This window comes from Muntiacus reevesi, chromosome 3 (genome assembly GCF_963930625.1).
Source record: "Muntiacus reevesi chromosome 3, mMunRee1.1, whole genome shotgun sequence".
NCBI classification, from domain to species: domain Eukaryota; kingdom Metazoa; phylum Chordata; class Mammalia; order Artiodactyla; family Cervidae; genus Muntiacus; species Muntiacus reevesi.
Genome location: NC_089251.1, coordinates 24,732,628 through 24,754,068, shown reverse-complemented (window position 1 = coordinate 24,754,068; position 21,441 = coordinate 24,732,628). Strand labels below are relative to the sequence as shown.

Genomic DNA, 21,441 nt, shown 5'->3' with positions numbered 1-21,441 from the left:
TTAGGTCAATGAAATTGAAAAGCAATTGAATGCTATCAGAGATAACATCAAAATTGGAGAAGATCGTGCTGCTAGACTTGAGAGGAAAACGGAAGAGCAGCAGGTGATTCCACTTTTTTTATGCAGAGGTAGAAGTTGGTTGAGTGGTAAATAAAGGAGTGATTTTCTGTTGAGGGTCCACATGGACCTTTGGACCGTGAACAGACCCACTTTTACATTTACCTTTCCATTCTCTCTCTCTTTTTAAAAGTTATGTTTACACAATTCTGGAGTTATTTTTGGCTTGTTTATTAATTTGGCTGCACTGGGTCTTAGTTTTGGCGCCCAGGATCTTCGTCGCGCCGTGTGGGATCTTTTCCGCGCAGCACACGGACTCTCTCGTTGTGGCACCCAGGCTCAGTGGTGTGGCGCGCAGGCTTAGCTGTTCATGATATGTGGGATCTTAGTTCCCTGACCAGGGATTGAACTTGTGTCCCATGAATTACAAGGCGGATTCTTTCCCACTGGCCACCAGGAAAATCCCTTTCCATTCTCTTTTAAAAGCTTTACTGAGATATAGTTCATATACTGTACCATCCACTCATTTAAAATTTACATTTCAGTGGGTTTTTTTTTTTTTTCTGTATGTTCACAAGGTTTTATAGCCAGCACTGTGGAATTCTCTGCTGTCTTGCCAGAGATAGATCTAACCTTTCCTTATAGGAGCTCCCATGTACTCAGGGTGACTGACTTACATATTACTATTTTGCTCTACTTAGCTTATGAGCTTCTGGCTGCCAGGCTTGGTTGTACTACAGGGTGTAATCTTTCCCAGCTTGCTTTTTCCTGTCTACCCCTAAGATAAGCAGATGAGTGTTTTTCCTTTTAAGAGCTATAGCATTAATCCATGACAGGTAATAGAGGATTGTGTAAAAGCAGAAATGGTGAAGGCAAGACATTTACTTAGTGATCTCTGGGCTGAGTTTCTTATTCCCTCTTCAGTTAGTAAATGGGAATTCAACCTCACCCACCTCTCTCACTTTACTTTTTTTTATTTCTGAGAGAATATTCTGAAATTTCCACTCAATTTTTCTCAGCTTCGTTTCATAGCTTGTCATTGGGGAAGACCTTGTTGGTTTCCTCTTTAGATATTTTCCCAGTCTAATAGTGAAATCAGTTTTAGTAATAAATGCTCAGTGTTTTTTCAAATGAAGAAAGGAGAATCTTGAGGCTGGGTGATACTGAGTTCTGTAGGTATTTGCTCTACTTGAGTATTTAAGTATTATACTGTGTAGTAAGTGGTAAATTTCAGGAGAGTATGGATTGTTTTAATTTATGTTTATATTCTTCCCACCATGTCTTACATAAAAACCTTTCGTATAGTATATACTTGTTTATAGATTATAGCATAATTATTGAGGAGAAGGCTTCTGAAAAAATAGTATCTAAAGCAGACTTTAAATTTGTACTCACCTAATTTAAAACTGAAAATAGATGGATTTTGTTTAGTTTGTATAACACCTGAACCAACTTCAATTATTATTAAAAACATACAGATTATACTGCTAATATCTTCATAATAAAAATACACTGTTATTCTATATAATGTTTCCTAAATGTCTTACTTAGTGACAGTCCCTAATCTATATCTCCTATTCAGACTTTTATCCTGAGCACTTAATTCAAATATGTGTCTTCACATCTTTACCTGCATGTTCCAGACACTTCAAACTTAGCATGTTTAGTTGAATAGCTATGATAGATACTTTACAGCCCACAAAGCCTGAAGGATATACTGTCTGGCTCTTTCTAGAAAAAAATTTGCTACTTTCTGATCAGAAACATTTTGATTACTCTTTTAAGTTTCAGCTTAAATACTGCTTTGAAAGCATTCCTGACTTTTTCTGACAGACCTGTAAGTTCTTCCTGTGTGCTTTCACTATTATACATACCCTACTGAAGCATTATTGCATCCAAACTGTATAATCCTCTTTCATGGTTGTTTCTCTGCTAAATTGTATGTCTCCCTTTACATTTACTAAATGTGAATTTAAAATTTAAATATATTTTAGAATAATAGAGAAATGCAAATCAAAACTATGATGTATCACCTCATGCTGGTCAGATTGGCCATCGTCAGAAAATCTACAAATAATAAGTGGTGGAAGAAGGTATGGAGAAGAGGGAACCCCCCTGTTAACACTGCTGAAAGGAATATAGATTCTTTCAGTCACTTGGAAGACAGTGAAGTTCCTTAAAAAAGCTAAAGATAGAGTTGCCATATGATCTAGGAATCCCACTCCTAGGCATATATCCAGAAAAGACAGATGCACCCCAGTATTCATAGCACTATTTATAATAGCCAAAATATGCAAGCAACCTAAGTGTTTATCAACAGGTGAATGGATAAAGAAGTGGTTTGTATATACAGTGGAATATTACTCAGGCATTAAAAAGAATGATACTGCCATTTGCAGCAACATGAATGGACCTAGAGAATATCATACTGTAAATGAACTAAGATAGACAAATGTTATATGATATCACTTATATGTGGAATCTTAAAAAAAGAAGCAATACAAATGAACTTAATTTACAAAACAGAAACACCTCATAGATATAGAAGACATGGAAAACAAATTTATGATTATCAGAGGGGCAAGGGAGGGGCAAAAGTAAATTATGAGTGTGAGATTAACATATACATACTATATAAAATAGATAAGCAAGAAGGACTTACTATGTAGCATGTATGTGTGTGCTCACTCAGTTATGTCCGACGCAAGAATACTGGAGCATTTCCATTGCCATCTCCTACTTCAGGGGCTCTTCCCAACACAGGGATCAAACCTGTGTCTGTTATACCTCCTGCCTTGGCGGGAAGATTCTTTATTGCTGGGCCACCTGGGAAGCCCACTGTATAGCATAAGGAACCTATATTTAATATCTCGTAATAACCTATAATGGAAAAAACTTGAGAATGAATATGTGTATGTATAATTGAATCACTTTATTGTACACCTAAAACTAATGCAATATTGTAAATCACCTATACTTCAATAAAAATATATATGTTTTTTGGCATTTTATATAGGTTATCTAATTACTGTCTCGAGTTTAGTTAAAGCAAAATTAAGTTTATTTGAAATGTGAACCATATATAATTATGTTTTTAATTTTTCTGTTTATTGAAGAAAAATAAAATGTATTCCAACAATGTTAATTTTCTTAAAGGTCAGACTTAATGAAGCAGAAAAAAAATACAAAGACATTCAAGATAAACTCGAAAAGATTAGTCAAGAGACAAACGCACGAGCGCCAGAATGTATGGCACTGAAAGCAGATCTTACTTCTAAGAAAAGGGCCTATAATGAAGCTGAGGTGAGAGAAAAGCTTTCACATCAAATGTCAATACTGCTTCTCTGTCCATGGAATTCTCCAAGCAAGGATACCGGAGTGGGTAGCCATTCCCTTCTCCAGGGGATCTTCCCGACCCAGAGATTGAACCTGAGTCTCCTGCATTCCAGGTGGACTCTTTACTGAGCCACCAGGGAAACCCATTAAAAACTTCATCATATCAAATATCAATACTGTTTATTTTTAAAAGTAGAGGTTTTGTAGTTATGTTGATTTTGGGCTTTAAAAAATGTTACAATTTTATGCGGCCATATATGTACTTCATTTTAAGTATATATTTCTGTGTATATTCAACCTTTGGTTTGACCATTTGGCAAAAGTGGACTTGAATAGGGTATTTGTTTTTTCATTTTACTAACGTGTGTCTGACTTTTTTGTTAGGTTTTGTATAATCGTTCCCTAAATGAGTATAAAGCATTAAAGAAAGATGATGAGCAACTTTGCAAAAGAATTGAAGAACTGAGAAAAAGGTAAGATAGTTACTTTGCAATTTTCATTTTTACCTCATTTTGTAATAAAGTAATCTAAGTGAAATGGAGTATTTTATTTTCTGTTTTTTTTTAATTTTTTATTTTGTATTGAGGTATAGTCAATTTGGGCTTTCCTGGTGGCTCAGACAGTAAAGAATCTGCCTGCAATGCAGGAGACCTGGGTTTGATCCCCTGTTCAGGAAGATCCCCTGGAGAGGGGTTCGGCTACCCACTCCAGTATTCTTGCCTGGAGAACTCTATGGACAGGGGAGCCTGATGGGCTACAGTCCGTGGGGTCACAAAGAGTCGGACACAACTGAGCAACTTCACACGCACACTTAGATACACACATGGTGCATTAACAGTTGTGATAGTTTCGTGTGAACAATAAAGGGACTCAGCCATACATATACGTGCATGGCTTTCTTCCCTAAACTTCCCTCTCATCCAGGCTACCTTGAGCAGAGTTCGCATGTACTGTACAGTAGGTCCTTGTTGGTTATCATTTTAAATATAACAATGTGTACATGTCCTTCCCAAACTCCCTGTTTCTTCCCCCCAGCAGCCGTAAGTTTTCTGTACTACTGCTGGAGGAATTTTATTACATTGCTTTATGTTTTTTAAAATGTTAGGTTTTTAACTTAACATTTCCACTTTGAACTATTTACTCTTAGTGCCGATCAGTCTTTGGAACCTGAACGGTTGGAAAGGCAAAAAAAAATATCTTGGTTAAAAGAGAGAGTAAAGGCCTTACAAGATCAAGAAAGTTCAGTCAATCAAGAGATTGAACAATTTCAGCAAGCCATAGAAAAAGACAAAGAAGAACATACCAGGATTAAGTAAGTGTACACATCCTTGTATCTTTTTCAGTTATTTGAAAATCATGTAATTTTCCTCTTTATGAAAATAAAATACTTGATTTTTATTTTGTTCTTCCTCATAATAAAGTATCTTTCAAAATCACTTTCCTAATAAAACTTCCTAATTAATCTTGTAGAATTGGACAATTTCTGGGTTTTCTTGTTTTTGTCACTGTTGCATTATTGTTATTTTCACACTAAGTTTTGAGGTCTTCTGACTTTTTTCTTGGTAACACAATTGTTTTCAAATAAAGAATCTGCTTTTAGTTCTTAGGGTAGCTGTGTCATTTATTGGTATGCAGGTATTAGGGGAAAAGTCTGGATATTTCTGTATAACCTGTTAATGTACCTATTCTGTTTTTCCACGTGTATTTCTTAGGAGAGAAGAGTTAGATGTGAAGACTACACTGAACTTTAACCAGAGGCAACTGAAAGAATTGAAAGATAGTAAAACCAATCGACTCAAAAGATTTGGCCCTCACGTTCCAGCTCTTCTTGAAGCCATAGATGATGCCTACAGACGGGGGCTCTTTACCTATAAACCTGTAGGCCCATTAGGTATTTGTCACCAGTTAGTCAGGATATCATAAAAATTAGAAGTGTATTTTTATTTTCAGGAAGGAGTCTGTTGAATATAATTTACCATGTAGTTATGTGTAGACTTTGTATGCATTCTAAGAAATGATGATAAAATCACTTTAAGCTTTGTAACTTTCCTCTTATATCTTTTAAGCACAAAAGAATCAAAAGAGAACTTAGGAAAAGGAAAAGTAGCTATAGAGTTAATCTGGTTCTGATTTTTTTCCTGAATGAATAAATCAATGAACTAATTTGCATGTAATTGATTAGTAGGAAGTTTCTGTTTAGGTTGGACAACATTATTTTTGAGTTCTCTTTCAAGTATAAATCTGGAGTTATTTAACTATCCTTATATGTACATGAGAAAAAAAATCAATTTAGGGACTTGCCTGTTGGTCCAGTGGTTAAGACTTTACCTTCCAGTACAGGGCTGTGGGTTCAATCCCTGGGTGGGGAACTAAGATCACACATAAATCATGACCAAAAAACCAAAACATAAAATAGAAGTAATGATGTAATAAACTCAATAAAAATTTTAAAAATAGTCTACATCAAAAAAATCTTTATTAAAAAATACATTGAGTTTTGAGGAGTTATCTTTAATTCTGTACATCATTGGGTGAAAATGATGGTATAGATGACATTTTTAGCACAGTATTATATACTGCATTAAGTATTGTAGTAATGTCTCTTCATTTAAATGATATGTGTGTACCTCTATACCAGGATCCATTTCAATAAGTGAGGTATTTTTTTCCCTCTTTAAATCTAAAATTTCAATATTAATCAGTTTTGCATTAAATAGTAGTGTCTATAACCCTTTTGGCTTGATTTTCAAAACCATTCAGAGGCTGAATTAGTATACACAAAGGAAAAACACTGTTGATTTACATTAGAGCAAGACAGCTTTTCATAGAATTCTGTGCTTCTTCCCCAATGTATCCAGTGGGATGAGGGTGTTTCCCATTTGATTAAAATAAGATCTGTAATATCATTTAAATTGCTTAGTATGAAAATATTTTAAAGTCATCTATGAACTATTATACAAAGATAATAGTTTCCCTGGTGGCTCAGTTGGTAAAGAGTCTGCCTACCATGTGGGAGATCCGGGTTCAGTCCCTGGGTTGGGAAGATCCCCTGGAGAAGGAAATGGCAACCCACTTCAGTATTCTTACCTGGAGAATTGCATGGACAGAGAAGCCTGGCAGTCTACAATCCATGGGGTCACAAAGAGTTGGACATGACTGAGTGACTATCACTTCATACAAAGATAGTTACATTAATATGTCAAGTGTTTAATGGGCATTTTAATAACTTTCTCTCATTTTTAGGAGCTTGCATTCATCTTCGGGACCCTGAGCTTGCTTTGGCTATTGAATCTTGCTTAAAAGGACTTCTGCAAGCCTACTGTTGCCATAACCATGCCGATGAAAGAGTGCTTCAGGCACTGATGAAAAAGTTTTATTCACCAGGGACCTCACGGCCACAGATAATAGTTTCTGAGTTTCGGAATGAGATGTATGATGTAAGACACAGGTAAGGCATCAGTAATTATTTAAAAGCTGTTCTGGTTTTGCTTAGTCATGTACTAGTTCAGAAAGAATTAGAACGTTTTTAATGTTAACCATGTCTACACTACTGATCTGTAAAAATTCCATCAGCCACATCTTTAATTTGAATCTAGGCATTGGAGATACATAGATCAATAAATGATAGATACTCCCTGCCTTTGAGGTCCTTACACAAGGTCTGTTGTGGGAGACATACCAGGATATAGACCTTGTGTGGCTTAGAAATTTACTGAAGAGGGAAGTGGTACATACCTGTCCATGTTAAAAAGGAGTGTGTACGGCAGAGCTGTGGTACTTATTGCTCACAGTTCAACTCGAGGTGGTTTACAGAGTCCATAAAGAGCTGTGGTTGTTTTCTTTGATCTTTGATTGTTTTCTTTGACCCTAACAGACCTCAAGGGCACCATACCCAAACTGGCCTCTTTGTTAGTTGCTAGTTAGCTAACAATTTACTCTTTTACACACACACACACACACACACACACACATATATGATATATATGTAAGGTGTATCTTCCTACATATATATATATATTCCTCTGTATATATATTTTCCTATTACTAGATTACATTTTTAAATTTTTTGTCCTCTCCCACTCCATTTTTTTCTTATGAATCCGGTTTTTTCTTCTTTAAATTAAGTCTTCTTATATTTGGAGACATGAAAAATGCCTTTGTTTTTAAGCATGTTTTTTCCATATTTAATTTGATTGTGGTATTTTTCCTTTTATTAGGCTTTAGCAATCATGTTTTATTAAGATTTCTTCTAAGCTTAATTAAGATTATCAAAGCATTTTGTCCTGTAATTGCTCCTACCACTGAGGCTCATCGTGCTTGTCCCCAGCCTCTTTAGGCTTCTCCATTTTGTTGTTGCGTGAGCCTGTTTCATACTTGTCCTTTCCTTGTCTCATGAATGACCTGTTATTGCTACTATTCCTTCCTACTTCTGGTTCTCCTATGCTGATTTTACCACATGTCAGCAGGCAACTGATTGTGATATAAACTAAATACGAAGTACATCCCAGGGCAGTAGAGCTCAAGGAAGGGGTGGCCGTGACTGAGAGCTTTAGAGCTGGTAGGAGCAGGCCCAGCCAGCAATGGCACATGCCTCCTTGAAAGTACTTGCTCCTCCCCAGCAGAGAACCTGTGCTCTCAGTGGACTGGCCAAAGTCTATGTTTTACTGCAGTCCCCTTCCACATGCCCTCCCTCTTAGACTCCTGCTCCCACCCTCTCTGCCCTCCTTCCCTGCGTTGTTTCACTGACAATATATGACATTTCTACAGTGCCCACCCCCTGTTCTATCTTTGTTTTTACTTCCGCTTGAGCTCTGTCCTAGGGTTACTATCCTGTTTCTCTGCCTCATTTTACAGGAAAGACTCCTCAGAAGAGTTGTCTCTGTCACTCATTTCTGTCTTCCTCTTTCTTGAACCTTACCACTCAAGCTTGTAGAACTTCGTCACATCCCAGAACAGCTCTTGTCTAGGCACCAGCTTGCCTTGGTTGGCTTGGTCCTGGAGTCCTTCCTTCCTACTGTCAGCAGTATTTGCCGAAGTGTGTTCTCATCCTCTTCAGGCCTCACTGCGACCTCGCGGGCTTACGTGATCTGTCCTCTTGCCTTCTGTCCTGTCCTAGTGTCTAGACACACTTGGCACACTGCTTGTCCACTGCGTACCAACCTCCTGGCTTCTCCAACAACCATTTTCAGGATCTTTGCAAATGCTGCTCCTTTGGCATGAAATGCTCTTCAGGGTGTTAATGAGATTCCCATCCCCTTAGGTGTCTCCTCATTGTTATCCTAATAAGGCTTTTCCTGATCTTTTCTGTGTGAGAAAGGACTTTTTCTCACTTTTCTCTCTCCCTTCAATAGGCTGTAAGATTTATGGGGAAAAGGATATATATAGTCTGTTTTGTTCCTATCTGGTCATCCTCTGAACAGCATTTGGCACATAGTAGGTGCTCAGAAAGTACATCTTGAATTAATAACTAGGTGGAAAACATACGTGTACACACACACACACACACACACACACACACACACACACACACACACACACACAAAAAGATATTTCGTTTTGGAATTCTATAGCTAAGCATTATGAATGCCATTGCCATTTCCCCATGTCTTTTAATTAATTGACTTTTATGTTTGTGTGGTAGCAGTGTAGGACTTAAGGAAATTGTAATAATTAGTTACAGTGGACAATAGAATATAATGATTAAGACTCTGGGTTCTAGAGCTGAGCTGCCTGGTTTAAATCCTAGCCTGACTTCTAAGTTAGCTTTAGGACATCAGGGAGCTTGCTAAACTCTTTGAAGCTTCCTCACTTGAAAAAAAAGTAGAATAATATTACCTATCTCATATAGTTGTTCTGAGAATTAAATAAGCCAGCACGGTCAATCGTCCTTTGGTATCCACAGGACATTGATTCCAGGGCCCTCTGTTGGTACCAGAATCTGCAGATGTTTGTGTCCCATAGCTGGCCCTCTGTAGCCACAGTTCCTGATTCAGACAAACATGGATACTGCAGGACCTACTGTGTTCATTGAAAAAGAATTCACGTATAAGTTGGCCCGTGCAGTTCAAACCTGTGTTGTTCAAGGATCAGCTGTACTTAGAATATACTTAGAACATTGCCTAGTATTATATGAATGTTTGCTAATGAGATAAAATTAAGCCTATTACAGATATTTGCAAATGTCTTCCATGTCTTGTTATTATCCATCATCTCCAACCTATTTAAAATATATATCTAATATATATAATATTAAAGTTGGGTAAGTTATTCCTTATATTTTTTTGTCTCCTAGAGCTGCATATCATCCAGAGTTCCCAACAGTTCTGACAGCATTAGAAATAGATAATGCAGTTGTGGCAAATAGCCTGATTGACATGAGAAGCATAGAGACAGTGCTGCTAATCAAAGTAAGTCCAGATGCTTCCTGTGTTTTATATTATTTTTAAATTTCCTAAACTTAAATTGGTTATATCAGTTCGATTCATTTCAGTCGCTCAGTCATATCTGACTCTCTGTGACCCCATGAACGTCAGCACACCAGGCCTCCCTGTCCATCACCAACTCCCAGAGTCCACCCAAACCCATGCCCATTGAGTCGGTGATGCCATCCACCCAGCTCATCCTCTGTCATCCCCTTCTCCTCATGCCCTCAATCTTTCCCAGCGTCAGGGTCTTTTCAAATGAGTCAGCTCTTCGCATCAGCTGGCCAAAGTATTGGAGTTTCAGTTTCAACATCAGTCCTTCCAATGAACACCCAGGACTGATCTCCTTTAGGATGGACTGGTTGGATCTCCTTGCAGTCCAAGGGACTCTCAAAAATCTTCTCCAACACCACAGTTCAGAAGCATCAATTCTTTAGTGCTCAGCTTTCCTCATAGTTCAACTCTGACATCCATACATGACCACTGGAAAAACCATAGCCTTGATCAGACGGACCTTGATGACAAAGTAATGTCTCTGCTTTTTAATATGCTGTCTAGGTTGGTCATAACTTTCCTTCCAAGGAATAAGCGTCTTTTAATTTCATGGCTGCAATAAACCTAATCCACCTTACTTCCTCTAGGAAGTAAAATATTAAAGATTTCCAGGTTTTCCCTACATAATTCAGTGTACCAGTCTTTTCTTGGAATTTGCTCTTTGCTCATCTTTTCTAGGGTATAAAAGACATTTAGAAAAAAGTAAGATTTCATTTTTCTATGAAAAATAAGATTTCTAAGGAAAATATGTGTAAAGGTACTTAAGATTTTTTATTTTAATGGATAGTATTAGAATTTAAAAATAAAATATGTCAGTTTGTCATAGAACATCGTTTCCTATGTTTTTAAGACTTAGTTTAATTCTTTGAATCTTGAAAGCTATTTTTTAAATTCTGTTTATCTTCATGGAATTATTTCATTTGAATGTTTAAACAAAAATACTTGAATCTTAAACTAGTGATAGGTAACATTTTGAAATTATATACAGTGGAAATGCTGTGGCATATTTTAAAAATGTATTTTTCCTCTTTTTTTTAGAATAATTCTGTAGCTCGTGCAGTGATGCAATCCCAAAAACCACCCAGGAATTGTAGAGAAGCTTTTACCGCTGATGGTGATCAAGTTTTTGCAGGGCGTTATTATTCATCTGAATATACAAGACCTAAGTTTCTAAGCAGAGATGTGGATTCTGAAATAAGGTTGGTATGCAATGTAGCTTTATTGTATTATTCCTACCCTTTCTTTTTGATTTATTCATTTTTGACTGTGCTGGGTCTTCTTTGCTACACGTAGGGCTTTCTGTAGTTGTGGCAAGAGAGAGCTACTTTCTAGCGGAGGGTGTGTGGGCTTCTCATTGCAGTGGCTTCTCTTGTTGCAGAGCACAGCTCTAGGGCGTATGGGCTTCAGTAGTTGTGGTCCACGGGCTTAGTTGCTCCACAGAAGGCGGGATCTTCCCAGATCAGGGATCAAACCCATGTCTCCAGCATTGGCAGGTGGACTCAACCATTGAGCCATCAGGGAAGCCTCTGAACTTTGTTGTTTTTTTATTTTTTTAAACTGTTTCTCACATTAATGAACTTTATTGATTGAAAATACAATGTTATGTGCTTGCTTCGGCAGCACATATACTAAAATTGAAAATACAGTGTTATTATGATACTTTGACCTGAACAAGTATAGTAGTTGTCTGATATTTCGAAGTTTAAAAAAAATTCACTGGTGTTTTTTAAATACAGAAAAATATAAAGTAAAACAAAAGTATGATATAAAACATTATATAAAAATATAAAGAAAAATAAATATAAATTAATAATAAATATATATAAATATAAAAATATAAAGAAAAACAAAAGTAGCTCATAATCTGATTTCCCGACAGTCCCTATTGACATTTTAAAAATAATTAAAAGTAACATATGCACATGGTGAGAAAATTGAAACAGTACAGAAATGTATGCATTGAAAAGTGAAGCTCTTTAGCCCCATCTCTCTTTCAAAAGTAAGGTAACAGTTTAACAGTTTCTTACATATGTTTCCAGAACGGTTTATATACTTGTACTTTCTTATATTTATTTCCAGAGCGGTTGGAAATTGAGATATAATTCAAGGGTACAATTGAGAGATTTTTGTGCAGCCGTAACTTTTGTCTCATTCCCAAGCATTTTTGTCACACCAGAAGAAAGATTCCTGCCATGAGCAGTTGTTCCCGCATTCCTCCCCACCCTCAGCCTCTGGCAACCACTCCTCTTTTTGGATTTGTCTTTATGGATTAGTTTACTCTGGATACTTCATATAAATGCAGTCATATAAAATGCATCCATTTGTGTCCAGCTTCTTCCACTTAGCATAATGTTTCAAAGTTCGTCCATTTGTGCTTTGTATAAGTATGCATGTGGTTTCTATGTCTTGCTTTTTGTCTCTCCATATTATATCTTGGGCAGGACTTCCCTGGTGGCTCAGTGGTAAAGAATCTGCCTGCGGTGCAGGAGACAGGGGTTCAATCCCTAGGTTGGGAAGATCCCCTGGAGTCAGAAATGGCAACCCACTCCAGTATTCTTTCCTGGGAAATCCCATTGACAGAGGAGCCTGGCGCGCTATAGTCCATGGGGTCGCAAAAGAGTCAGACGTGACTTAGTGACTAAACAACAACAATTATATCTTGGAGATTGTTCCATATCAGCACGTGTAAAGCTGCCCTGTGATATATGCTTGACCAGTTCCTGTTGATGGACAGAGACACTGTCTGCAGTTTTCTCTTCCTATAGCAGCGCTGCAGTGAGAACGCACATGTGTGTCTTGGCATACTTTTAAAAGTATGTGCATAGCTTAAATTCTAAATAGTGAAAATGCTGAGTCAAAAGATATGTGGATTTTAAAATAATTTAATAGTCATTGTCATTGTTTTATTAACATACAATTTATGGCCCAGTTTTAAATATTTAATAGCATTAAATACTATTATTTTTAGTACTTAATAATGTTAAGTGAGCCTTAACATTTGTTAAAAGAAATAATTTAATATTTAAAATTTCTTTGATTTGCATAAATTGATCACTTAATAGCAGTTGCCAAATGACTACAGAATGATTGATTTCCCTAATGCCCTCTCATACTGTGAATATATGAAGAGTGCTTCTCTGTGCCCGCATCAACTCAGCACTGGCAGATTCCCATCGATGAAAGATTGCCCTGAAAGAGATTTTGTGTCTGGCCCTGTTTTTACCAGAAATATACAAGTACTCTCCTCTTTCTCTCATTTTCTCATTTGTTTATCATTCATTCAACATTTACTGATTGTTTTTTTAATTTTGAAAGTTCTACAAGGTAGCATGGCTGTAATAACAGTACATCAGATTTTAAATGCCCTGTTATTTTATATATGAGTATAAAAGAAAAATATTGCTAGTTGAACCATGGAATGGAAGATGATTTTAGAATTCAGAGATGTTAAACTGTGGGAAAATATGCTCTTAGTGAAATCTGGCATACACTGTTTATCAGAGAAAAGCTCTTCTTAACTGCACAGGTGGTTCTCTTCCACCAGGCACACGGTTTTGGACAGCAGGTACTTGGGTCAGTGAGGCAGGAAAAAAAGATCACTTCTGAAGGCAGGTGCCTCTGCTGGTGTGGAGACCCTTCTGGCTTTGGTATCTGCTGACCTTATCCTCTACCTCTTTTCGTTGTGCTCCTCCCTTCCCTTTTCTCTCCCCACACATGCATAGTGTTTATTCACCACCACAAATGTGGGAATCTGTTTCTCACTTCGTGTATTTCTTTCCGTCTTCTCCTCTAGTTGCTGCAGCTAGTGAAAACTTCAGAGAACACGCATCAGTTGTCTCTTGTCCCAGACTTGCTCTTACGTTCTCATAGTGCTGTGGGCATGCAGTGCAGTGTCCCGTTCACATTTCAGTGTTATCATTTATTTCCTGATGTTTGGGCTTTTTGTTTAACTTCTTCATGCCTTAATTCTTTTTATACCTCTGCTATCACTGTGCACAGTGTCTGTCACAGGTAGATCATGAGTACTCCTTAATGAAATAAGTAAAATTTAATTCCAGTTTAAAAGATGTTTTTTGAAATCTCCATGTTTCCATGTTGTGAATTACTTGTTAGGAATAGAGAGCTTGTTTAACTGCATAAGGTTTAGCAAAACTCTGTTACAAGTAAGGCTTTCTTTGTAAAGATCTAAATATTTGTAATATTCAGAAGTAGATTTAAAGTATTTTTTTACCCTCCCTTTTATATTAAGTGACTTGGAGAATGAAGTTGAAAATAAGAAAGCCCAGATATTAAGTCTTCAGCAACATCTGTCTACCCTTGAAAAGGATATTAAAGGCAATGAAGAACTTCTCAGAAGGTACCAACTGCATTATAAAGAGTTAAAGGTAAGAAAACATCATTTTGTTTTCTCAGCTTAATCATTTGCAAGTTATTTTTAAGGTCTTACCATGGATTTAGTTAGCTGAGTAGTTCTCAGATTTTTTGGCCTCAAGCCTGTTTATAGTCTTAAAAGAGCCCTCATCTGTGTAGGTATTATCAGTATTCCTATTATTAAAAACTAAAGCAAAATTTAACAATATTTATTAACTAATTTAAAAATAATAAGTATATTATGTATTAACATAAATAACATTTTTATGACAAATAGCTAGTTTCCAAAGCCAGAAAGATTTAGTAAAAAGATTGACATTTTTCTACATCTCTGATATTTGGCATAATAAAATTCACCTTAAACTGTCATATCAGCTTCTATAATCAGTCTGTTGCAGTATTGCACATTATAGTTATAAACCTCCTGTATACTTACAAGAAATCGATAGTGAAAGTGATCTAAAAAAAATAATGGCTGAATGTTTTTATGAAAATAGTTTTTACCTAATGGACCCTCTGAATGAGTCTCTGAGACTCCCAAGAGATCCTGGGATTGGATTTTAAGAACAATTGGGATAATCTTTCTAGCACTTTAGACTGGATCTTTCAAGAAAACACTGTCTCTGTGGACTCAGCACTGTCATACTGTCTTCATTTTAAATGCTAAAGTGGAATACTTCTATCTGCTTTGTATGAGAGTTGATTAGCAATAATGGTGATCGATACAGACTTTATATATAATTTTCTTTGGTTCTTTTAAAACTAATGTGTCTTTAACTGTAGAATCCTTCTGTAATATAAACCAGAGTAAAATTTTGTTGATTAATACATCCTTTCCAGAGTTTTTGTTTCTATTTTTCTTTTCTTTTTGTGTTACTAAAATCTAAATACCTTTTTTTTTCAAAAGATGAAAATAAGGAAAAGTATTTCTGAAATTCGGGAACTTGAAAATATAGAAGAACACCAGTCTGTAGATATTGCAACCTTGGTAAGATTCTTTTCCTCAACTTAAATATAATGTAAAAGACAAAACTATTACTTAGGTTAAGAGAATCTAGTCTTAGATTTTTAAAAATAATCTTTTTGAGGCTACTTTTTATAAATGCTAACTCCATTTACAAATAAGTTAGAAACTTCCTGGTGTATGGCCTTTTAAGTTCCTTAATATTTTGTACATATAACTTACATGTATTATAATTGGTTTTGTCTTCTACATGTAATAAAACTTTGTCAGAGCTTGTTTATCTGAACAGTAACTGTTCAAACTACCTAGCATAGTATTTTTCATAATTAATCAGTACCAGTATTAGTGATATTCATTTAGTCAGTTGCAGTTGGTCTCTTTGAACTGTTTTCCTTTTTCCAAGTTTAATGGTTTTTATTTACCACATATTTGTTCTCTTAGGCATCTTTTTATGACATTCAGCTTAATTCCCCAAGTTATGAGAAGCAGTGATTTAAATAGATAGCAGTCTTGTTAAAATGAATCAGTATTTACCTGATTCATTCAGAGTAAATCAGTATTTACTCTGTACCAGGCATCGTGTTAAATGCTGAGGGACACAACAGTAAACAAAATAGATCAAGTCACTGCACTGATGGAGCTTTTTACTACAATAAGAATTTGTCTCCAGTTTGTATTAGTAATTTGGTTTTCCCCTTAATATTTTTCTGCTTTCATTCCTATTGTTGATACACTCAATTTCTTAAAGGTGTATGTATTATTTATTTTTGTTCAGTCAGCATCTGATACATTGCCTGGCATAAGGTATATATTTATATATACTATATTTTGAAAGAAAAAGTGAGTAATAGAATAAAAGTTATCCCCTTTGATTATGACCTCAAGTACAATAAAATAGTTTGTCTTCTAAATGTAATCCTTTTCTAATTTTTAACCTATATTCTTCTACCTTCTAATTTACCAGTAAAAGTATGAAAATACCATAATGTTCTTTGTATTTGTCTTTAATCTGATTTTCTTGTAGCCTATAGTTTCTCCTTTTCCAGAATTGTATTGTTTTCCTCTTGGATAACTTAAGTATTTGAATTAATTCTATATGCTCTGTAAATGTTGCCAGGAAGATGAAGCTCAAGAAAATAAAATCAAAATGAAAATGGTTGAGAAAAATATGGAACAACAAAAAGAAAATATGGAACATCTTAAAAGCCTGAAAATAGAAGCAGAAAACAAATATGATGCAATTAAACAGAAAATTAATCAGCTCTCAGAGCTAGCAGATCCACTTAAGGTATATATTGTTATTTTTCTAATGTGTATATATATTTATTTATTTATTTTTCAGTTTTATATCTGCAGTATACCTGCTAGAAGGTCTTTCCTGGTAACTCGCTGGTAGAGAATCTGCCAGCAATGCAGGAAACCCCAGTTCGATTCCTGGGTTGGGAAGATCCACTGGAGAAGGGAGAGGCTACCCACTCCAGTATTCTTGGGCTTCCCTGGTGGCTCAGCTGGTAAAGAATCTGCTGACAATGTGGGAGACCTGGGTTCAATCCCTAGATTGGGAAAATCCCCTGGAGAAGGGAAAGGCTACTCACTCCAGTAATCTGGCCTGGAGAATTCCATTGATTGTATAGTCTGTGGAGTTGCAGGGGGTGGGAAAGAGTCAGACACAAAAGAGCGACTTCTACTTTCACACCTGCTAGATAATATTCTAACAGAATTTATGACTAAATGTAAATAAAGCTGTATAAAACTGAGATGTACACCAACTTTTCATCATTAGATCAATCAGAAGGGAATGACAACCCACTCCAGTATTCTTGCCTGGAGAATCCCATGGACAGAGGAGCCTGGTAGGCTACAGTCCACCAGGTCGCAAAGAGTCAGACATGACTGAGCAACTTCACTTTGATTTTCACACCTTTACAGAAAATAAATTGCCAAATTATTCTCCCTCCCCAAGAAGGTTATAGCTTTTGTTACCTGTTTATTTTGTGGGATATTTTCTTCTGTTAGAATCAGAGACAGGGATATTTATCTGTCTATTCTGTCTCTGTGCTTATCTGTTCTCTTGTCCTACTTCTCGTCAATAACTCTAGGGTTCAGTTCAGTTCAGTTGCTCAGCTGTGTCCGACTCTTTGTGACCCCACGGACTGCCTCATGCCAGGCTTCCCTGTCCATCACCAACTCCCAGAGCTTACTCAAACTCATGTCCATTGAGTCAGTGATGCCATCCAACCATCTCATCCTCTGTTGTCCCCTTCTCCTCCTGCCTTCAGTCTTTCTCAGAATCTGGGTCTTTTCCAATGAATGAGTTGTTCGCATCAGGTTGCCAAAGTATTGGAAAGTATCAGCTTCAGCTCAGTCCTTCCAATGCATATTCAGGACTGATTTCCTTTAGGGTGGACTGGTTGGATCTCCTTGCTGTCCAAGAGACTCAAGTCTTCTCCAACACCACAGTTCAAAAGCATCAGTTCTTCGGCACTCATCTTTTTTTATAGTCCAACTCTCACATCCATACATGACTACTGGAAAAGCCATAGCTTTGACTAGATGGACCTTTGTTGGTAAAGTAATATCTCTGCTTTTTAATATGCTATCTAGGTTGGTCATAACTTTTCTTCCAATTTTAATTTCATGGCTGCAGCACCATCTGCAGTGATTTTGGAGCCCCCCAAAATAAAGTCTGTCACTGTTTCCATTGTTTCCCCATCTATTTTCCATGACGTGATGGGACTGGATGCCATGATCTTAGTTGTCTAAATGTTGGGTTTTAAGCCAACTTTTCCCTTTCCTCTTTCATCAAGAGGCTCTTTAGTTTCTTTACTTTCTGCCATAAGAGTGGTATCACCTGCATATCTGAGGTTATTGCTGTTTCTCCCGGCAGTCTTGATTCCAACTTGTGATTCATCCAGCCCAGCATTTCTCATGATGTACTCTGCATATAAGTTAAATAAGCAGGGTGTCAGTATACAGCTTTGACATACTCTTTTCCCGATTTGGAACCAGTCTGTTATTCCATGTCCAGTTCTAACTGTTGTTTCTTGACCTGCATACAGATTTCTCAGGAGGCAGGTCAGACGGTCTGGTATTCCCATCTCTTTAAGAATTTTCCACAGTTTGTTGTGATCCACACAGTCAAAGGCTTTGGCATAGTCAATAAAGCAGAAATAGATGTTTTTGTGGAACTCTCTTGCTTTTTCGATAATCCAGTGGATGTTGGCAATTTGATCATTGCCAAGGAGTTTAATCTTTGAACTGTAGGACTAGTTCATGTAAAAGTCAGCTTGAAGAAAAGTGCTACCCACTTCCTACTTACTAACATATCTGCATTATATTCCAGCCAGAATTCAGTTGGCTTTTTTTGAAAAGAAAAAAAAACAAAAAACTTTTTTTTCACATGCTTTTTGAAACCAAATTAGGGAAATAAAGTTTATTATCAGTAGCTTATTATCATTCTACTTGAACAACTCAATTATTCTCAAAACTTTAGATTTTATTTATAAGACACAGAAGAATCAGTAGTATGTCTTAAGAGGGAAGAGGTATGTTGATGATATAACCTCTTTTTTGCAGGAAAATTATCTTCTTTGACTCAAAATGTATTTAAATATTTTAAAAGTTTAAAAGAACTTGCACGCATATGTGCTTTACTATAATTGTCTCCACTGACGGTTTTAGAAAGTGTAATTTATTAAAGAGAGTTAGAGGAGAAGCTGAATAGAAACAACTTTTCCCTTTTTGTGGTGACCTCTATATTGTTGCTTTCCATACAGCTGTGATTTCTGGCTGCCTTGGTAATGCATGTTGGTTTTGTTTTTTTCTATTTGAGCTAAGAATTTTAAAAAATTTTAATGTTGTGTGGAAGGAAAACATATTAAGGATACTATTGAAAAAGACAAATAGCAAGTAGTTACTACAGGAAATTAGAATTAAAAAGACAAAAAGTCCAAGATAAATAAAGAAGACAAAATTAATTTTTAAAAGAAAATAGAATAAGAGAAAATAAAATAAGTATGAAAATTGTCAAGAATGGGAGAGACCAATTTCAAAACTCAGGGATTAGAGAAGTGAAGTTAAAACAAAGATGAGATCAAAGAAAATTTTAAATGGTGAAGGATTGAGCAGGGTAACTTAAAATCAAAATGATAATTTATGCTAAAATAATACAGAAAAAGAAATAATTAGCACCTGAATTATCCCATGGACTGTAGCCTGCCAGGCTCCTCTATCCATAGAATTTTCCGGCCAAGATTACTGGAGTGGGTTGCTATTTCCTCCTCCAGGGGATCATCCCCACCCAGAGATCAAACCCACCTCTCCTACACTGGCAGGCAGATTCTTTAGCACTGCACCACCTGGGAAGCCCTGAATTATCCCAGATGACTTAAGCTGTGTTCTGTTCTTTTAGGGACCTGTAAGCTAAAGCAACTCCTAGAATTGGAAGTCCACAGATAAGTTCAGTAGCAGAATATACATGCAGAAAGCAGTAAGAATTCTTGATCTTAGCTCTTTGCCTTGGTTGCCAATAAGTGAACCCTTCAGTAAACCTGCACACAGTAATCAAGAGTCCAGTAGTCAAGAGAGTTTTTCTTTACAGTGTCACATTCCACTAGCCGTCAATAACAGGACCAAGAAGCGTTGACTAACAAAGGAATTTAATTCCTCATAAGCTGTTATAATGTATTAGCAGCTTCTAGATAATCTGTTTCCTGTTAGGACATTTGTTCATTTTGTGTCAGAGGAATGGCAAGAGGGTGGAACATGCTATTCAAATATGTAGTCATTGAAATCTTGGCATAGGGAATATTTTTCTCACTTTGAACAGTTTATTTTGATTTATACTGCAAGCTTAATGCTTTAGTTACATATTAAATTTTTTGTATAGGGAGCATAATCTACATTAAGAATCATGGTCTGCATTATTAGAGTAGGAGGGCTTCTCGGTTTCTGATAGAGATAATGAGTATTTATTTCTATTGAGACTGACTGTGCTTTTGAAAATTCCAAGATCTAATGATTGATAGCTTTCTAAAACCTCATAATTGATGTAATTATAGGAAGCAAGTGGTTATAATACATACTATAGTAATTTATCCAATGTTGTCAGCTAACTAAAATTTGTTATTTAGACATCAAGGAGAATAAAATTTTCCAGTGATTCTGTCCCTTCTAGCATCTCAGCCTATTTTTCTTTTTTTTTAAAGGCTGAACTTAAAGGTTAGAAGCTCTACATACGTAGAGCTACATCAGAATTTAGTTCTAGATCTAACCCATCCTAGTCCTCACCCCAAAACAAGGTGTGTCACTTAAGTGAATTTAATATCTTTAGGTCTCAGTTTCACCATCACCAAAATGAAATGAAAGGAAGTACTCTCTTGGTTCCTTTTTAAAATTTTTAAATTTGTTGGTACCTAGGATATAATTTTATTAAATATTTGAAGACAAATCAAAAGCCACAATAAGAGAAAGAACCTTAAGTTCTTTTCATTCTGTTTTATAAGTCAAGTTTTTCCCTTTCTAAAGTTGCTCAGAAAAAATTAACCAGCACAGATCCATCCTGATATAACTGACCGCTTTGGCTCCGTAAAGCTGATTTGATCCCCTAAAGCAAACATGGGCATATTTTGAAAGTTTCTACCAAAAATGATTAGAAAATTTAGTGTTGGCAGCAATTCTGTTTCGTAAGCCATTCCAATTTCCAACTGCAATATCTCCTACTATGAAAATTATACCCGTTTTCTTTTATTTTCTTCAAAGTAAAAGAGCAGCTTATCTCTATCCTCCATATAATTTTTTATTTTTAATAGACCAGTGTTATAAAAACTGTATATTATGGTCTACCTTGGGTGGTAGTTATTTTTAGCGGTAGAATGAATACCTTGCAGAAAATTGTATTCTTAGGTCAGGAAGTAGCCTATATCTACCCTTTTTTATATGAGGTGTAAATAACTTGGAATTTTTAGATACATCACGTGTTCTTTTTCTTTTCAGGATATCTGTAAATCTTCTGTCTTCCTTGATGCTGTTGTTTTGGTTTGTGTTTGTTTCTTTTTCTGTATGATTCCTGAAGGTAAACATCATCATCATAGTATATATGTCCAGTGTTAGTGGTTCAGTTGTGTACGACTCTTTGTGACCCCATGGAGTGTAGCCCACCAGGCTCATCTGTCCATGGAATTCTCTAGGCAAGGATACTAGACTAGGCTCAAAAAATAGACAAACTCAGCAAAATTT

General features: G+C 36.1%; 1 protein-coding gene across 2 annotated transcripts in view; it reads left to right on the top strand.

Annotated features, from left to right (window-relative positions):
* SMC6 (structural maintenance of chromosomes 6) overlaps positions 1-21,441 on the top strand; it is a 66,919-nt gene that overhangs the window by 32,236 nt on the left and 13,242 nt on the right. For both annotated transcript variants that reach the window (XM_065928607.1, XM_065928606.1), the window contains 11 exons: positions 5-103; positions 3,214-3,360; positions 3,778-3,866; positions 4,541-4,705; positions 5,106-5,284; positions 6,637-6,841; positions 9,686-9,800; positions 10,908-11,068; positions 14,119-14,254; positions 15,148-15,228; positions 16,322-16,492. In XM_065928607.1, coding sequence (XP_065784679.1) covers positions 5-103; positions 3,214-3,360; positions 3,778-3,866; positions 4,541-4,705; positions 5,106-5,284; positions 6,637-6,841; positions 9,686-9,800; positions 10,908-11,068; positions 14,119-14,254; positions 15,148-15,228; positions 16,322-16,492 — 1,548 coding nt within the window. The remainder of the gene's footprint in view (positions 1-4; positions 104-3,213; positions 3,361-3,777; positions 3,867-4,540; positions 4,706-5,105; positions 5,285-6,636; positions 6,842-9,685; positions 9,801-10,907; positions 11,069-14,118; positions 14,255-15,147; positions 15,229-16,321; positions 16,493-21,441) is intronic.